This window comes from Elephantulus edwardii, unplaced genomic scaffold (genome assembly GCF_000299155.1).
Source record: "Elephantulus edwardii isolate Elephantulus edwardi_28Jun2011 unplaced genomic scaffold, EleEdw1.0 scaffold00038, whole genome shotgun sequence".
NCBI classification, from domain to species: Eukaryota; Metazoa; Chordata; class Mammalia; order Macroscelidea; family Macroscelididae; genus Elephantulus; species Elephantulus edwardii.
This window is the reverse complement of record NW_006399788.1, coordinates 15327926-15347754: the sequence shown is the minus strand read 5'-3', so window position 1 is coordinate 15347754 and position 19829 is coordinate 15327926. Positions and strand designations below refer to the sequence as shown.

At 39.9% G+C, this 19829-nt stretch overlaps 1 protein-coding gene and 1 pseudogene across 1 annotated transcript in view; both read left to right on the top strand.

The window, feature by feature from the left end:
* The window catches only part of CCDC25 (coiled-coil domain containing 25), a 45010-nt gene that overhangs the window by 7195 nt on the left and 17986 nt on the right, over positions 1 to 19829 (top strand). The window contains exons 3-5 of the mRNA XM_006884926.1: positions 141 to 180; positions 13290 to 13341; positions 19276 to 19351. Of these exons, the coding sequence (XP_006884988.1) occupies positions 141 to 180; positions 13290 to 13341; positions 19276 to 19351 (168 nt within the window). The remainder of the gene's footprint in view (positions 1 to 140; positions 181 to 13289; positions 13342 to 19275; positions 19352 to 19829) is intronic.
* Positions 2485 to 2868, top strand: LOC102849717 (annotated as a pseudogene).

The window sequence follows — 19829 nt, the reverse complement described above, 5'->3', positions numbered from 1 at the left end:
CTGCTAAGCAGAGAAGAAAAACAATTATGCCAGTAATTGGTACTTTCCCCCTTCCTAACTTCCTGTAAACCCTGGTGTATTTTCATTGAATGGTTTTTCCCCCTTACCTTTTTGTTGCTTTTTTTTGTATCTCACCATAGATGAAGATTTAATAAAGTATGGCTGGCCTGAAGATATTTGGTAAGTGACTGTTTTAGTTCTGCTTTCTCTTGATGCTCATTTGCTTTCTGAAACTGGAGACTTACTTAACTCCTTGAATCATATAATCAAAACTAGAACTTCATTTTTGTATTTTTGTTTATGATTGTTGAGCCGTGAATAGCTAATTACCCTTCCATTCATTTATAATTACTGTGTAAATCAGAAATGATGTCTCAGCAAAGACCAAAGATTTTCTTTTACCTCGTCTTTAGTCTCCTTGTGACATGTTACTGAGACTGCCTCACTTAGTTTTAGAGCCGCTTCTTGTGTGAATGGCTGAGGGCTTCGTCAGAAGCAGTGTAGACACAGACATCGTTGTGAATGGATTAGATGCTACATTTGACCAGGTCCACATTTAAAGAGAAGATTGATTTCCTTTTGTTATCTTCTGACTCCCTAATCACTTTAGCTGCGTTTTAATCTAGCCTGACTTCACTTTTAAAAATAATTCCTAGAAATGAAGAAATTTTTCATCTCCTTTTGAGATTCTTTGTTGTACTATAAAACTTAGCCCAAAATACCACGGTAACAAAACAAAGCCCTATCCCCATCTTAGAACATCACTGGGGTTTTTCTACTTCTTGGTTCCAGGGTCTTTGAAGTGTGCATGGGCTCCTGGTACTTTCTTTTCCTTTCTTATAATAGTCTCAGACCCAGTATGCTTTCTTTTTCTTTTTTTCAGCATCTACCACCCACTCTACCTTTTGGGATGTTTCTCTCCTGAAGTATTAATTTTGCCCCTAAAGCCAAGAATAATTTCCCCAACTGGCAACACTCCACAAAATGGCATCCCTGAAACGCAACATAAATATTCTGTTTACTTTGATATGATAGTGTCTTAACTTGTTGCTATTATGTGCTGTCGAGTCACCTGTGACTCATATCGACCCTATGCACAATAGCCCTAAACTCTGTGCCGATTTAATTGTCTCTGACACACCTACTCCCATTATCCCAGTCACTGAATCAGTCCATCTCATCGAGGGTCTTCCTCTCTCGTGCTATCTCCCCACCCTCTCAAGCATGATGTCTCCTCCAAGGACTAGCCCCTCCTTGCAGCATGTCCAAAGTATGTCAGACAAAACTTCAGAATCCTTAGCTCCAAGGAGCAGCCTGGTTTCACCCTCTCTAAGACAAACTGGTTCCTTAGCAGTCCATGGTATATTCAAGACTCTTCTCCAGCACCACAGCTCAAAGACATCATTTGTTCTTCTTTCATCCCTAGTCATTGCCCAGCTCTCTGATGCATAGCAAGTGATGGCAAAAACCATGGCCTGTATCAGGTACACCTTAGTCTTTAGATTGACATCATTGCTCTTCAGTACTTTGGAGAAGTCTCTGATATCAGACTTTCCCAGTGCAGTACATCTTTTAATTTCCTGGCTCTTAGTACCAAGAGTGTTGATTGTGGAGCCAAGCAAACTGAAGTGGTTTACAATCTCAGTCTCTTTGATATCCATCACTAATAGATATCAAATACTCTTATGTGTTTACCTGTATTAATACATTAATCTTCACAACTAAGTGCTGATTCTCTCATTTTTCTGATGAGGAAACTAAGGCTAAGGAAAACTGAAGAACTCTTGTTGGGTTGTATCTGGTATCCTCACCAGCTCTGGTCCCGAGCCACAGCTTCCATCTGCCCAGGCTGCAGCTCCAGTGGCGGCAGGTCAGCTCTTGATTCCCTCAGGCCACTTGTGCTCCTCTTTGTGGACCTCCTCTCCAAATGTGGGTCCAAACCTTTTAACTGTCTAGAGTCATTGTTTAGGCTGCCACTTTCCAGAGTAGTATCAAGTATATACTTTTGAGGGAGCTCTTGTGTCCTAGTGGTAAGAAATTGTATAGGCCTTCACCATCCTGAAGGTGTGCACTTTGAATCTACCAGCTGCTCTGTGGGGAAAAGATAGACATTCTGCTCCTGTGCAGTTTACTGCCTCAGAAACGCCACTAAAGGGTCAGCTATGATTCAGTTCCAACTTGATGGTATATAACAATAACAACAACATAGTATTGAACATGTAATGAAACATAACAGAGAAAATAAGTGACTCTCAAGCCATGTGCAGAGACTCTTAAATGTTGCTGCTTCTTGTAACAGCCTCTTCCATTCTAAAGAGGCTGGATCATTTGCCCTATTGGAAATACTCTTCTTTCCTTCTGCCATTGAAACAAGATGCTCCAGAACCTGAGGAATTTCAGACTTTCTTAAAAATAAAAATCTGTGAAACTTCCGGTCAACTTGATTCCTTTGCTGCATGTGTTGTTGGCTTTCTTGGTTAAAACATGCCTAAAAGCTTATGAAGTAAGTGCAAAAGGAAGATGCATGCTGAAAAGAGGGGGGAAGCGCAGAAGGAGCTCAGCTGGCTTAAAAGTATTCTCAAGTAGATGGTGATGTTCTAATGAAAGATGTTCAAGAGATTGCAACTATTGTGGTACCCAGATATTACCAAGAGAAAATGCAGTGTGATACGAATGATGAAAAAGTGAGAAAGATGACATGAAAATGGAAGCTGACATTAAGAGAAACAAAAGAGCCTTCTAGAGCAGCATGGAGCAGTTTGGATGAACCGGAGTCAAAGAAAAAGGCTGAAAGCAAAGAGAGAAAAAGGAAAGGGAAAAAAAAACACATCTAAAGCAGCAAAGGCAGTGGAAGGTTTAGCCTGGTAGACCCTGAAGGACTTTTAAAAAGCACCACATGAGCAGGCACTTGGTTAAAGTGTGTACATGGATTTCAGGTTCTGCTAGATAAGAACTATTTATTTCTGAATCCTAACTGACCTTTGTCTTTGATTTCAAACCCAGCATAGTTCAAGTTTGGTTTGGGAACTTGAATAAAATATTTTCTTTGGTAAATAAAAGCTGTGGTGATACTTTAATTGGTTTTCTCTCTAGTATCCAGGTGTTACTACACATCAAATTTATATCAGCTATTAACCTAACTGTAATTGATAGTTGTTACAATGTGTTGTAATTTGCAAATGTAAAACAAGTGATGTTATGAAAAAATTAACTCAGATTTACATAAAGCAAACAATTTAAAAATAGTATCTTTGTATCTAAGTAGTGCTTATTTGGAATTTGGATTTTGTTATAAAAGCTTTTTATGCATTTAAAAAAAAAATAATCTGTTGTGCTGTAATTCCAGCACAGGGGCCCATCATTTGAACTCAAATATGCCATCAAGAGAGACACTGGTGCTCTGTGTGTCAGATGAGCAGTTTGTAGGACTGACCGCTTCTGTAGTGGGAAGTTGTGCCTTCTGAGCCTCCTATGCTTCCTGAGGACATTGATCCACTTGATTGGTTTACATGTGAAAACTGGAATGTTTGGAAGCCAAAAACCCACCAAAGGAGGAAAATAAAAGTATTTTCCACTAAATAGAGATAGCACAGAGGTAACTATGTCATCAAAGTTGGGAAACTTAGACTTGAAAAAACAGGACAGTCCCATCAGGTTCTGCCTTTGGTTCATTTCACTGTATGTTCTCAGTTTATGGACTAGGTGGGAATATGGTTAAATATTCAACTGCTGACTAGAAGAGTGGCAGGCAAGGGAGCTCTGGTGGCCTAGTGGCAAGAAGCTGCACTGTAATCCTAGAGGTGCACGGTTTGAATCCACCAGATGCTCTGCTGGAGAAGGAAGGACAGTCTCCTCCTGTACCAGTCAGATTCAGTTTGATGGTACACACACACACACACACACACACACATTTAAGAAGAGTGGCAGTCAGAGGTACAGTGGGAGAAACACCTGGTGCTAGCTTCTGAAAGTCAAGTCTTGAAAACTCTTAGGGAACAGTTCTTCTGTGTAACACATGGAGTCTCCATGAGTGAAGACTGACTGAACAGCAAACAGTTTGAGCCAGGATTTTATGTTCTCAATACCTAGCATGGTAGGTATTGGCATATATTGACTTGGCATGTAGTAGTTCACTTGCTAAATGGCTAGACCACTGCCTGTGTGGAAATGACCTTAAGGGATATTTTCTCATAGTAATTGTTTTCTGGCTATCTCCATTTCACGTACTTCTTCTATCATCCCTCCCTCACCCCCATCTGAAGTATTTTAACTTGTCCTGAAAACTCAGTGTCTTGGACTTGTAGAATGATGTTGATTAAATTTGTGCCTACAGATTCCTAGATGTGCATTTTTTTTTATACTCTTTAAAATACTCAGGAAGCTGTGATGGCACAGTGGTTAAGAGCTTGGCTGTTAGGTAAGAGGTCAGGAGTTTGGATCCACTAATCTCTCTCTGAGAGAAGGATGTGACATTCTTTTTTTAAAAAAAAAGTTTAATTTTGTGTGTGTGTGTGTGTGTGTGTGTGTGTGTGTACCCCATCAAAATGGATCTGACTGGTACAGGAAGAGATTGCACCTCCTTCTCCAGGAGAGCATCTGGTGGATTTGAACCGCGTACCTCTGGAATTGCAGTGCAGCTTCCTGCCATTAGGCCACCAGAGCTTCCAGCATTCTGCTTCTTAAAGATTATGAGCCTTGGAAACCCTAAAGGGCATTTCAGTTTTGCCTTACAAGGTCTTTATGAGTCAGAATTGACAATGTGTTTGGCTTTTTTATATAAAAGTCTTGAGATTACTTAAAGTTGTCAAAAGTGATTAGATTTTACTTTTAGTAAAATTCTAGCTCTCTTAAAATCCAGAAGAGCCATGGCAGTTAGGAACAGCCCTAACGCATGAAGACCAGTTCTCGTTTGTCTACTGGCTATTCTGGAAACATATCTGGGAATGCTAAGGATGTTTCAGGAATTTATCTACCTTCTAGGGGAGACTTTGGAATTTTATCTCTGAAATTTTAGAGGTAAATTAGATAAATTTTCCCAGAATTTTCCCTAGAAAACCTCCGGTGCCTGTTTTAAGCCAGGTGTATTCCTAGAATTAAGAGGTTGGAATGAAATGCACCTTTAAATGAAGGAATTTATTAGTAGTGTGCTCAGCTCCCCAAGGAGACCAGAACGTATGGTTCAGGGAATGTGAGAAGCTGCTAACCAGGAGGTTAGCAGGTGAAGCCCATCGGCCTGTCTGCAGGAGAAAGATGGATAGCTTCCTACGTAAAGATTTACAGCCCAGGAAACCAAACGGAGGACCACCGTGAGTCAGAACCAACTCAAGGACAGTGAGTAATATTTCCATAGACTTCCCTTTAAGGAATGAGATGACCCAGCTTCAAGGGGCCTGCGTTTCTGAATCCTCAATTTATGTTCATTGGCTGACATTTCTAATCTGTGCACCCAGTTAAAGGTAATTGTGATAAGCAGAAAGAAGAAGATAAAATGAGCTGAGGATACAAGGGAATTAGGAAAATCTTTGAGTAGCTTTATTTTGTTTTTTTCAGTAGCATTTTTGCATGTTGTCCAAGCCCAGGGGCCATGCTAATCTTCCCTGTATCATTCCAGTTTTAATATATGTGCTGCCCAAGCGAACATGCAGTAGCCTTTTTGAAGGTTGTTATTTAATATGTTAGAATTGAAGCTGATTAAACCCAAGCCCATTGCTGTCAAGTGGATTCCATTTCTCCCTCAAGTTTCGGAGCTGTAAGGCAGTGGACTGCTTTATCTTTCTTGTGATGAGCAGGCAGGCTAGTAGTCTTGAACTGCCAGCGTTTTGGTTAGCAGCTCAGCGTGTAATGTACAATGCTGCCAGGTTTCCTTTAAAGCTGATTGTTGTTGTTACGTGGTGTTGAGTCGAGTGCGACCCATTGTGACACTTTGAACAACAGATCTGAACCCTGTCCTGTGCCCATTACAGCAGTCACTGTCACTCTCTCTGGTTGAGGGTCTTCCTCTCCTTTGCCGACCCTCTGCAAAGTTGTCTGACTAGTAGTGGGATATTTGTTTCCCCCTGAAATCCTAGAATGGTCTTCCCTTGTATTCAGCTCAAGCCCCTTAATTCTATTCATCTCCTTATTTTTTGTAGTTGAAATACATATTGGAATAAATTCTGAATTTCTTCATTATTAACATAAACTTACTGTCCCCTAAGGTTCCTGTCTATTTTTAAAAGTTGATATTACCTGTTTGATCCCATGTGAATAATTTTTCTTTTTTTTTAATTATTTTGTGTGTGTGTACCGTCAGATCACATCTTACTGGTACAGGAGGAAATTGTCCCTCCTTTTCCAGCAGAATATCTGGTGCATTTGAACCATGTACCTCTGGGATTGCAGTGCAACTTCTTGCCACTAGGCCACCAGAGCTCCCTGTGAATATTTCTTAAAAGAGCACAATGTTCATGGGAGACCTATGTTACTATTTAAGCTAAACTAAGGCCATTTCAAGATCTATTCTGAAATACAGTGCTTTGAGTGTTAGGACACTATTTGCATGCAAGGAGGACCTGTTAATACAAATATTTCAATATACACATCAAGAACTAAAGCCAAAGAGGAGGTAATTGAAGATTTCTCCCAACTTCTGCAGTCTGAAACTGATCAAGCATGCAGTCAAGATTCATTAATAATAATTGATAACTGGAATGCAAAGATTGGAAACAAAGGACTGGTAGTCAGAAATTAGATATGATAACAGAAGTAACCCTGGAGATCAAATTACCAAGTTTTGTACAATTAATGATCTGCTCAATGCAAATACCTTTTAAAAAAACCCACAAATAGTAGTTATACACATGAACCTCACCTGATGGACACACAGGAATCAGATTGACTAAAGGTACTTTATGATTCCATAGTCAGCACCTGGTCTAATGGAACGACTTGATATTAAGCTTCTCTATCAATTTCCTTACATTGATGTAGTCAACCTGATTCTTCCCTGAGAACAGCAGTTGAGTCCATAAGAATTTGAATTTTTTTTACTGCATTCCCTCTTTTTTACTAGGATTCCTCTGTGGAATCTCAAATGAGTATTTTCAGTCATAATAACCAGGCACCATCCAGCTTTTCTGGTCTAATGGCAAATGAAGCGGTTTTTCATGGAGGCAAGTAGTTCCACATTTTCCTCCTATTTGTAACTCGCTTCTCTTTGTTGTTCCCGAAGAATAGAGACCAATTGTCTATTGGATGGCCATTTTAATGGTTTTTAGTATTTTTTCTCCATGATTTTTAAGACCCCATCCTAAAGAAGGGTGACCCAACAGAGTGTGGAAACTATAGAACAATATCATTAATTTCACATGCAAGCAAGATTCTACTGAAGATTATCCAAAAACGACTGGAACAGCACATCAGCAGAGAACTACCAGAAGTCCAGGCTGGGTTTAGAAGGGGTCATGGTACTAGGGATATTGTAGCTAATGTTAGATGGATCTTAGTTGAAAGCAGGAGATACCAGAGGAATGTATATCTGTGTTTCATTGACTACACAAAGGCATTTGACTGTGTGGATCATAACAAACTGGCTGACTCTGAAAAGAATGGGAATCCCAGAACACTTGATCGTGCTAATGAGAAACCTATACTTGGACCAAGAAGCAGTCGTCAGAACAGAGCAAGGAAACACTGCATAGTTCAAAATTGGGAAGGGTGTACACCAGGGATGTGTCCTGTCTCCATACCTTTTCAACCTGTATGCAGAACAGATTATCCGGGAGGCTGGGCTTTATGAGGAGAAATGTGGAATCAAGATTGGTGGACGATCTATGAACAACCTGCGTTATGTAGATGACACAACCTGCTTGCTGAAACTGAAGAGGACCTGAAGCGCTTGCTGCAGAGGGTCAAGGACTGCAGCCTCTAATATGGATTGAGGCTCAATGTCAAGAAGACAAAGATTCTTACCACTGGACCAATTGGCAGCATCAGGATGGATGATGAAGAGATTGAGATTGTTCACTGCTTTAGTTTGCTTGGCTCCACAGTCAACACTCTTGGCACCAGTAGCCAAGAAATTAAAAGACGTATTTCCGTGGCAAAGTCTGTTGTTAGGGACCTCTCCAAAGTACTGAAGAGCAGTGGTGTCTCTTTGGAGACTAAGGTGCGTCTGATACAGGCCATGGTCTTTGTGATCACTTGTTATGCATCAGAGAGTTGAACAGTGACTAAGGAGGATAGAAGGAGAATTGATGCCTTTGAACTTTGGTGCTGGAGAAGAGTATTGAGGGTACCATGGACTACTAGGAAAACAAACAGATTAATCCAGGTTAAACCGGGCAGCTCCTTGCAGGCAAGGATTCTAAGGCTCCGTCTAACATACTTTGGACATGTAAGGAGGGACGGGTCTTTGGAGAGGGACATGCAGGAGAGGAAGGCCCTCTTATGAGGTGGATTGATTCAATGACTGGGGTAATTGGGATGGGTGTATCAGAGACAGTGCTATTGGCACAGGACAGAGAAGAGTTTAGGGCTGTTGTATATAGGGTTGCTATGAGTCACAAGTGACTCAATGGTACGTAACAACAATGACAACATACACTACTAAATAAACTGGGTGGTAAATAGGACAAAGACATTGCTAGGCCACTTAAACTGGGTTGTCTCACAAAACCAAGAATCTTGAGCCTCCAAACCAGAAAACCGAATCTGATGACATATTTGGCTGTATATAAATAATCTCAGCAACTACCCTTTTTTTTTAGTGGTGGTGTGAACGTACCTGTCTTAAAACTTCTTCTGGTTAAACTTTTTACAGGTGTACAGCTTCTGACAGCAGAGAAATTAACTGTACATTTCTGCCCTTACTCAACATTATAGTTCTATCACTATCCTTCTGTCTTTTGACGAAATATTCTGTAAGAGATCTTTAAGAAAAATCAGAATACAATCATAAGAATGTAGGAAAGAGTTCTTTTAAATAGTACATTGGTTTCAAACAAGTAAATGGAAAGTTAAAGTTCAGTTTGGTTAATAGTAGGGTATTTCCGCTGTGAAATAATTTATAGTTTTGTCAAAAAACCCAACAACATTACCAACTGTTTTCTGGGTAGAAAATACCAAGCTGAGCATGATAAACTCTGGAGATCCTTTACAAGAGAATGCAAATGAATAAAGGAAAATGTACCACTTGGAGAAAAAGAAATCTTATGTCTTTTTCATTGGTAATTGGTAGTTATTAAGACTGTTACATGCCGTCGAGTCCTAACAACCCTATGCACAGTGGATTTGTCCTTCACCCTACCCTGTGCCATCCTCCTTATCTCTTCTGTTCTGGAGTACATTGTTACAGTCACTGTGTCGATGCATTGTGTTAAGGATGTTCCTCACCTTTGCTGACCTTGTGATGTCTGTTGCCAAGCACTGGTCCCTCCTAACAACATGCCCAATGTATGAGAGACAAAGTTTCACCATCTCAGCCTTTAGGAAGCATCCTGGTTGCACTTTCTCCAAAACATATTTGTTTGTTCTTTTGGCAGTCCATGGGATGGATATTCAGTACCCTTCTTCAACACTGAAACTTTGAGACATTGAGACTAGAATACAAAGAATTTGCTGTATTAAATGTAAATAGCCAGATGCTGATGCCATGATGCAGATGCTGGTGTCAGCTCAATGGCAACTAATGATAGCAAAAACAGCCTGCATAAGAAGGATATTTATTGAGTTTGGATGACACCGGTATTCCTAAGGAAGAAGAGGCCAGCAGAAAACCTCCTGGGCTTTGGATCACTTTCAAGCAATAAGACTTGTCTTTATGTGAAGTTAAATATTCATCGGAATTGTCCCTCATCTCCCCAACTTGGGCTGCTGCCGCAGATTCCCAGCTGGCTTCCGCGCCCTGTTCTCACATGGCCAGGAGAGATCCTGAATATGGGCCTCCAGTCTGTCTTAATACATATTATTTTTCTTTTCTTTTTTTTTATTAATTCCAGTGAACTTTTACAGAGATTTCGGATTTCCATTCATTCATTGTTGCACTTTTCTCCCTCCTGCCCCCCAGTTCACTCTTCTCTTTGAAAAGTAAAAGAAAAATTCCTTCATTGGTATACAATCCCCCCATCCCCTCCCCCCCCCAAGTATACTCCACTCTGCAACCTTCATTCCGGACTCTTATGATAATCATAATGCGCAGATATTAACACGGCACAGGAGCATGAAAGGAAACTTGAGGCATTTCTTGTTTCTTAAACTTTTATTATCGTCCATGCATGCCTTTAAATCCATTGCATGCAGTGTTTCTGTCGTATTAAATTGTGTGTGTGAAATCACGCATCTTTAGAATATGCCAAAAGTCAAGTTCTCCTTGCCTAGGCATAAGTAAATTCTTGTTCAAGTGGTATAATGCCAACTAAGCTGACTCCAGCCAATCATAATGTTTTTTTGTGCTAAGAGGCCATGAGTATCCGGTGGGTTGGAATCCAATTCTTCCCTTTAGCAATGTGCTCTCCTCAGTATCTAGCGTCACGTTAAGCACACCTCACCCTTTCTTTCCCACACTGCTGTGAAGTCGATTCCAACTTAACAGTGACTCCTCTATTAAGATTATCCCAGGCTATAAACCTTTACCAGAGGAGATTGCCCGTCTTTCTCCCAAGGAGCAGCTGGTGGATTCAAACTACTGACCTTTTGGTTAGCAGCTCAACATGTAACACATTATACCACAGGAGTGAGTTGTTCTTAAAAAAGAAAACCATTTTCAGAGTGTCTTTCTTTAGTGTGTGTGTTGTTTTTAGTTTTTTAATTTTTCTACTAGTTTATTTACAAGTGTCTTTTAAGCACATAGCTGTCACATTTCTCTAGAACGAGCAATGACTATAATTTCTTCTTAAGTTATATTTAAACCTTGTCCTTATTTAAAAAAAAAGGATATTTAACACGTTGCCGCAAGTGATGACTATAGCTGTCCTGCACATTTTAATTAATGAAAAAAGGAACATCATTGGTATGAAGTGTACTAATGCATTTATTTGTTATTCAGTAATACAGCAAAAAAAAAAAAGTATTTCTAAGCCCGGTCGTCAATTTAAAAGTGTGCAGCAACGTGTTAATAGTTTTAACCTTCATATAGACTCACACTGTCCACACGTTGTACTGTATGTAATTGTGTGACTATTTTGACTTCTAAGAAATACATTAGTACTTAGAAAAGGTCTCGAGAAATAAATAATGGAATGTAATGGTGTCTCCTCAGGGTTTTACTGAAAATTCTTATGCATGTAAAGGGTAAGGACTGAAAAAAGAGATATGACATAATCACATGACAGCCACATAGCTCTGATTCTCAGACTCCCTGGGAGAAAGAGAGAAATACAACTTCATTTGGTAAATTTTCCCCCGCTAGTTTATTTACAAAATTCTAATATAAATTCTTTCCATTTCCCTCAACCCCTACCCATCAAATTGTACAACCTGATGATTAATCCCCTCTTCCCCCTGTACATCCACATCCCTCTGCTTCCAGCCTCTCCCACTGCTCCTGGATCCTTATACTCATTCTACAATAACGGTCTTATACAATATTTATTCTTGTGGGACTGATTTCGTTCACACAGCATAATGCTCTCCAGTCTCTCCCAAGTTAGGTAATAATTTACAAAGTTATTGTTCCTGCGTGCTTCATAGAATTCTGTTGTGTGAATATACCACAATTTCTCAATCCATTCGTTTGTTGTTGGACATCTGGGCTGTTTCCATGCAAATCAAAACCACAATGAGGTACCATTTTGCTCCAGTAAGAGTGACAAAATTTAACAGCAGCAAGTAATAGATGTTGGAGAGGATGTGGCAAGAAAGGAACTATATACGTTGTTGGTGGGATTGTAAAATGGTGCAACCATTCTGGAAGGCAGATCGGCACTTCCTCAAAAACCTGAACATAGAAATTCCATATGACCCAGCTATTCCACTTCTTGGAATATACCCTGAGAATATGAGAACTGAGGCACAAGCTGAGATTTGTACACCAATATTCATAACAGCATTATTCATCATTTGGTAATTTTTTTTTTTTTTAAATTTTTTTTTTTTCTTCATTTGGTAAATTTTAATATAATCTTCGTAACCTACAATATGTACTGGTAGGGTGGAGGGACAGTGCAGGAGGGGAAGACTCTCTATGAGGTGGATTGATTCAGTGACTGGGGTAATCGGGATGGGTGTGTCAGAGGCAGTGTGATTGGCACAGGCTAGAGTGGGGTTTAGGGCTGTTGTACATAGGGTCGCTATGAGTCGCAAACGACTTGATGGCACATAACAACAACAACCTACAATATTTGATAAGATGAAAAGAGATATAAGAATATAAAATTTCAGTAAATGGATGGATCAGGAACCTTAAAGAAAGGTAAATTTTGGCTATGTGGTGGAAGGCATTCTGGAGAATTTTAGGGTCATTTGCACGTTCTCCCAGGAGACATACCAGTGTCATCAGAAGAACACTGGATGAATTGTTGGTTTCATCCATTTTATGATGTGTCCTGCTTGGTGCCTTTAGCCCTGGCTTAACTCTTCAAATTCTTCTAATACTTAGCATTCCCTTGATGTTCTTTTGCCATCATTTGAACCCTTATACTTTCCTCTGAACTCCTGCCATCTTGAGTATTGGTACAATTGTGTCATTGGTTCTGCAAATTCCCAGGCTTGCAACATTGAATCTGACTTCTTTCATTCTCCCTATTACTATTTCAATTTTTTTGTCTTTTTATCTCTTAAGTCTTATGCTCATTCAGAGAACAACCAGCCAAACACCTGGGAAGCCTTTGATTATGATTACAGATAGTCCTTGTTCCCTTTGTGTCCTTTCTCAGAATATCTCACGTTTAATGACTCTACTGCTCATTTAAAGATTTAGTCATAAATAGCTTCATGATATAACATAAACATGCAAATTGAAAGCTTACACCTTGAAGTCAGAGACTATATCTTATACTACTCATGGTCTTTAGTAGAGAGCCCTGGTAGTGCATTGTGTGTTGGTCTGCTAACCAGATTGTCAGTGGTTTGAATCTACTAGCTGCTTGCTCTACAGGAGAAAGATGGTCAATTTACAGCCTGCACATCCCAGTGGAGAGTCGACCATCAGTTGGAATCAATTTCATGGCAGTGGGTTTGGTTTTTGATAATAAGTGCCTGTTACTTGAGTGATGTCCAGGGAATAATTTTTGGTTGGATTGCTTTAAATGCAAGTGCTCTGAAGAGATGCTTATCTTGTACCCCTTGCTAAAAGTGGTTTTCATTCCTTATAGGTTTCATGTGGACAAACTCTCTTCGGCTCATGTGTACCTTCGATTACATAAGGTAACTGGGTTTAAACATAGAGTCATAATTTTTTTTCTTTAGTTATGAACATCATATGTTTTTCTTTGTTTTACACTTAAATTACTTATATTAATAAATAACGTGCAAATGAAGAGATGTCCTCTTGACTGAGAGAGATTCAGAGTGGTTTCTGGGATTTGGAAAGGAGAAACGGTACAGATGTTCTAGCTTTGAAGCACCACTTTTTTTCATTTTTTAAATTTTTTTAATTTCTTTATTTTTCATTTTGAAGCACCACTTTTATCATGCTACTTTGTGTGTGTTATCAATTGCCTGAGGTTCAGTTGGCATTACAGAACTTTCTGTATTCTTTATTGGAGATTGTGTTCTGGTGTTTTTGTGTGGTTTTTTTCCTGAGACTCATGTGACTTTCCAGCTGCACAGAGGCCAGATGTTCCTAGTGAGTGGAGGGTTTATAGGGAGATTTAAAACTTATTTTTTTAAACTACCATATTACGGTCAATCTCCATTTCATCTTGGGACCTCCTTGTTGATGATATAATTTTGTTAAAAAATATAGTTGATCAGTATGTCACTATTTTCAGATTGTCTTGATGGGTTATGTTGAGTTGGTAATATGCCACAGTTTATATGAAAGCTCTTTCATTGGAGTATAGGTTATTTTTTAATAATGAATATCTTTTAAGGGATAATTTTTTTTTCTTTAGAATTTTTGTAATAGTTTTTAGAAATGGGATTCCTGGCTAAAAGTTATAACCATACAGTACCAAAAAAAATTAAAATAAGCAAGTTAACATTACCAGGAATTATTGCTTATTTGCATAAAAGTTTAATTTCAGTTTCTTTTGGAAGCTCATAATGTGCTCAGCTGGGAAAAATATGGTCCTTGAGGATCATATTTGTGCGTGGTTGATCTCTGTAAGAACCAAGTAGATTGGTGGTGTTGTAGTCATTGGAGCCAACCCATAGCTGACCCTTCTGCAGGTTTTCAAAAAGCAGAAATTGCATGGGAAGAGATTGTCCATCTTTCTCCCAAGGAGCCGCTAGTGGATTCAAACCACATTTTGGGTTGATAGTACATCATCTTACCACTTAAGCCACCAGAGCTCCAAGTAGAATCGTACTTTGTTCTTAATAGGTACAGTTAAGAATTGGAGATGTAGTAAAACTAAGAACGTAGGCTGGAGCAAGACTGCTGATTTGTACTCCGACTCTGTTGTTTTCCAGAAGTGTGACTTTGAACAAGTTGTTTAACTTTTATGTCTGTTGCTTCAATTTTAAAAAGAAGCTAACAGTACCTATCTTAACATGTTGTTAAAAAAAATTGCAAATGATTTCCAAATGAGTGTACTTTAAAGACTTAGGAGAATAGGTGTTAGGGAAAAACAGTACCTGGCATGTGTTGTTGTCACTGTTAGGTGCCCTCAAGGGGAAGGTGACTCATAACGACCCTGTGAACAACAGATCTGAACCCTGGCCTATCCTGTGCCATCCTCATCATCTCTGACATGCTTGAGCTCTTGCTGACATTTCTGTGTCATTCTATCTCACTGAGGATCTTCTTCTTTTGCTGACTCTCCACCTTTTCTGAGCATGATGTCCCTTTCCAAAGGATGGCCCCTTCTAACAATGCGCCCAAAGTTTATGAGCTGAAGCTTTGCCATCCTTGCTTGTAAGGCACATGCTAAGAGCTAATTTGTTACATGTTGTTGTTGTTGTTGTTTGGTGCCGTCGAGTTGTAGACGACTCATAGCGACCCTATGAACGAACAGCCTGAGCACTGTTCGTACATAGAGTTTCCGGAGGCAAGCCATTTCCGAAGTGGATGCCGCTCCTGTTTCCAGGCTTGTTTTAGTTGGGAAGCTCCAGCCAACACTGTCCACCATGGGCACCCATTACCACGATTGGCACACCACTTTGTTACATAGAGCTGAATATAACCCAAACCTTGAAGATGATGAACATGTATTAGTGTTCTTTTCTTCCTTAATTTGGAAAACTCACAGAAAGATCTCACTTAGAGTATTTTCTCTCTACGATCTATTGTTGAGAATTTATGCAAGATATATACAGACTCAACAGTTTGTCCATGTATGACTCATGTCATTAATTACATACCTCAAATTATATAACTATTCTCACCTCATTTTTAAGCTGTTCCTCCCAATTAACATAAACTCACTACCATCCTAAAGTTACTGTCTGATTCAGTCTCATGTTTTTAGTTATAAAAAGGCAACATGCTCAACAGACCATTTTTTTTTTGAGGTTGTTAACAATACAAGCTTGTTCAGCTCCACAATCAACACTCTTGGCACCAAAAGTCAGAAAATCAAACGACAAATTGCACTGGGAAAATGTGCTGTCAGGGACTTCTCCAGAGTACTGAAATGCAGTGATGTCAGTCTGGAGACTAAGGTGCTCCTGATCCAGGCCATGGTCTTCGCAATTACTTGCTGTGCTTCAGAAAGCTGGACAGTGACTAAAGATGTTAGAAGAAAAATTGATGCCTTTGAGTTGTGGTGCTGGAGAAAAGTATTGAACATACCATGCACTTCCAAGAGAACTAACAAGTCTGTTCTGGAGAGGGTGAAACCAAGCTGCTCCTTGGAGACAAGGTTTTGAGACTCTCTCCCACATATTTTGGGCATGTAGCCAGGAAGGGCTGGTCCTTGGAGAAGGACATCATGCTTGAAAGGGTGGAGGGACAGTGCAAGAGAGGAAGCCCCTGGATGAGATGGATTGATATAGTAACTGGGGTAATGGGAGTAAGTGTGTTGGAGTCAGTGAGACTGGCTCAGGACAGGGCAGGCTCCAGAGCTGTACATAGAGTCGCTAGGGATGACAGGTGACTTTATGTCTGGCACATAACAGCAACAACAACTAGTTAAGGTAAATCACTATTAGATTTGAAGACGGCTTCCTTCAGAGGATAGTTTTAATTTAGGTGTTAAATATAAATATATCTCAAGTCAGTAGTTTCTTTTTTAATTATTATTCATTTTAATGAAAATTTACAGTGACTTTGTATTTCCATTCATTCATTGTTGCACTTTTCTCCCCACTCCCACCCCCTGTACACTCTTTGAAAAGTAAAAGAAAAATTCATTGTTTTACCAACCCTCCCCCAGGTCTACTCCACTATGCAGCCTTCAGTCTGGACTCTTGTCATGACAATAATACCTAATCACATATCCCTTTTAAACACTTCTCTCCCTCATCTGTTCCAATGCAGTATTCATTATTTATCCCATCTTTCTCAGTCTCCCCCCAACCCCGATGTCAGTCCTGTTTTACAACAGTGGCACTATGCAGTATTTGTCCTTTTGTGACTGAGATATTTCACTCAGCATAATGTCCTCCAGGCTCACCCATTTTGAATAATATTGCATGAGTTCTTTGTTTTTCAGTGCAGCGTAGTAGTCCATTGTGTGAATATACCACAGCTTCTCTATCCATTCGTTTGTTGATGGGCACTTGGTTGTTTCCAGCTCCTTGCTATTGTGAACAAAGCCGCAATAAACATGGGTGTGCATAAGGCAATAGTTTCTAATGTGCCTGTATCCTTCATGGCCCCAGGAAGTCCACAGTGCATGAAGTAATTAGAGATTCTGTGTTTCTCACCTTTTGATCAGTATTATTTTATAAAGTCTTTGATCAGAATGTTCAGTTGTGGTAGCTAGGCACTATCTGGTTTTTCTGGTTTCATGGCAAAGAAAACAGTTGTTCTTGAAGGTAACTAGCTACACATTCAATATTCTATTCCAGACTTTCTTCTCTTCTTGTTGAATAGAGACCAATTATTGTACCTTGAATGGCTGCTTATAAATTTTAATACCCCAAGTACCACATAACAAACTGGGAAAATAAGACAAAAACACTAGGCATGTTATTTGGCCATTTAATTGGAATGGCCCGTGAAGCCATGATTAAATCTCCAAACCAAGGAATAAAGTCCTATGAGAAAATTGATCCTACTTAAGTACTTAATAACTACTTTTTTTTGTTGTTGTATGTAAATGTCAGACAACTTTTGGCATTTCACGTTTCTCTAAGTGTACAATTTGTTGACAGCAGTTCCGATAATGGTCTATGCAACATTGGCTTAATTAATAGTATCTTTTTATAATGTAGAATGCTGAAAGCCCACTGTCTGGATTCTGGCTTTTACATTTTTATAGTCTCCTTAGAACTTTTACTCAAAACTCGCTTACCCTCTTTATGTTTAGTGCTAAGCTGTGTATATTGTTATGCTCATATTTTGTGTGCTGTTGAGTCACTTCCAATTCATAGCAACCCTGGGAGACAGGTTGTAATCTTGACAGACAGGTCTTCATGTGCTTTTTCTCAGAGTCTATGGTGAATTTGAGCCACTGACCCTTTAATTAGCAGCAAAGCACATAACCATGGTTCCGTGAGGTGTTCCCCCAGTCCACTATGCAGCTCTTATTCTGGACTCTTGGCATGCACATAATACCTAATCATATATTTTTTTAAAACAGTTCTCTCCCTCCTCTGTTTCAATGCAGTGTACGTCTGTTTCCCTCAACCCTCATGTCAGTCCTGTTTTATAACAGTGGCCTATCATCCTTTCTTCGGAAGGTTTCTCTTTAAGGGATTCAGGCTGAAGAAAGATAACCTTCCAAACGTTTAGAACTTTATAACTTTAAAAAAAATGTTCTTCAGCTAAGATGACTTCCAGGTGTCAAAAAGAATTGTCAGATTAGGGCTTCTATTGTCAAATCATCTTTTCCCACAAGCTTACATGAAATAATGCAGAAGGAAGAGAACAAAAATTACTCAGACCTAATTTTGTAGTTCTGGTGGCCAAGTGGCAAAAAAGCTACACTGCAATCCCTAAGGCTATGGTTTGAGACCACAGGGTGCTCTACAGAAGAAGGATGGGCAGTCTCCTCCTGTGGTTAACTGCCTCTGAAAACCAGCTGGAGGGTCAGCTTTGGGTTGGTTCCGACTCTACAACAACAACAACTAATGGAAGGTCAACTGTGGGTCAGTTCCAACTCGATGGTGCACTATTATTACTATTAAAGGGAGCTGTGGTGACCTACTGGTAAGGACCAGTACTGCCAGAGGCACATGGATCTAATCTACAAGCTGCTCTGTAGTTGGAAGATGGACAGTCTGCTCCCATGAGAATTACACCCTCTGAAAACCTACGGGGGGAGGATCTGACTTGAGGGCACATGACAGCAGTTACTATGGGGGAAGCTCTGGCGGCATACTACATAGGAAGCTGTACTGATAACCCAGAAGCTACGCCTCTGGTAGTTGGAATCCACCAGCAGCTCTGTGGGAGAAAGAGGAGCATACTTCTGTCCTGCACTTTACAGCCTCAAAAACCATTGAAGGGTCAGCTTTGAGTCAGCCCCAACATAATAGCAGTGAGGTTTTTTAAAAACTACTATTAATGTTTTGTCATTGACTGCCCCCTCTAGATCCTGCTTTTTTTCCTGCTCAAAGAGTTTTAATTTTTTTCTTCTTCTTACTGCCTTTACCTTTACATAGTTTAAGCAAACATTTTCTTGATGGACATGCTTTTGTTGTTAGATGCCTTTGAGTCGAGTACAACTCATAATGACCCTGAACCCTGCCCTATTCTGTATGATTGTCATTGCCTCTGATGCACTCAAGCCCATTGCTGCAGTCACTGTGTCAGTCTACCTGATTGAAGTGTCTTCTCTCCTTTTCTGTCCCTCCACCTTTCCAAGCATGATGCCCTTCTCTAAGCAATATCATCTCCTGGCAGCATGCCTGAAGTTTGTGAGATGAGGCATGATGGACACAGTAAACTTAATACTATAGTGTTCCTTACATCGGTTGAATGAGCCCTTGCTTTCATTATAATTATTGCCTTCTAAGGCAGCACATGTCCTGTGGGTCTTACACTATCAATCAATAACAAGGACCTTTTGATTCATTGTTTTGTTTCAGGGGGAGAAGATAGAAGATATTCCAAAGGAAGTGCTAATGGACTGTGCACACCTTGTGAAGGCCAACAGTATTCAAGGTCAGTTTTAGACCCGACTACTGTGTGTCTGTCCTGCAGAGGGTGAAACCAAGTTGCTTTTGGAATCAAGCATTTTGAGGCTCCATCTAGCATACTTTGGCCTTATTGTGAGGAGGTACCAGTCCTTGGAGAAGGATATTATGCTTGGAAGGGTAGAGAGACAGCACAGGAGAGAAAGCCCCTGGATGAGATAGATTGACGCAATAACTAGGGTAATGGGGGTAGGTGTGTCAGAGGCAGGACACTGGCTCAGGATAGAGTAGGGTTCAGAGCTGTTGTGCATAGGAGGGAACTGTGGTGGCTAGTAGCAAGAAGCTACGCTGCAATCCCAAAGGTGTGAGTTTTGATGGGAGAAGGATGGGCAGAGCTGTTCATAGGATCCTATAGGAAACAACTAGATGGCACTTAACAACAACACCTGTGTGTCTGAAATGGACTCTTATTTTAGCGTATACATTATTGACTGTCAAATTTCACA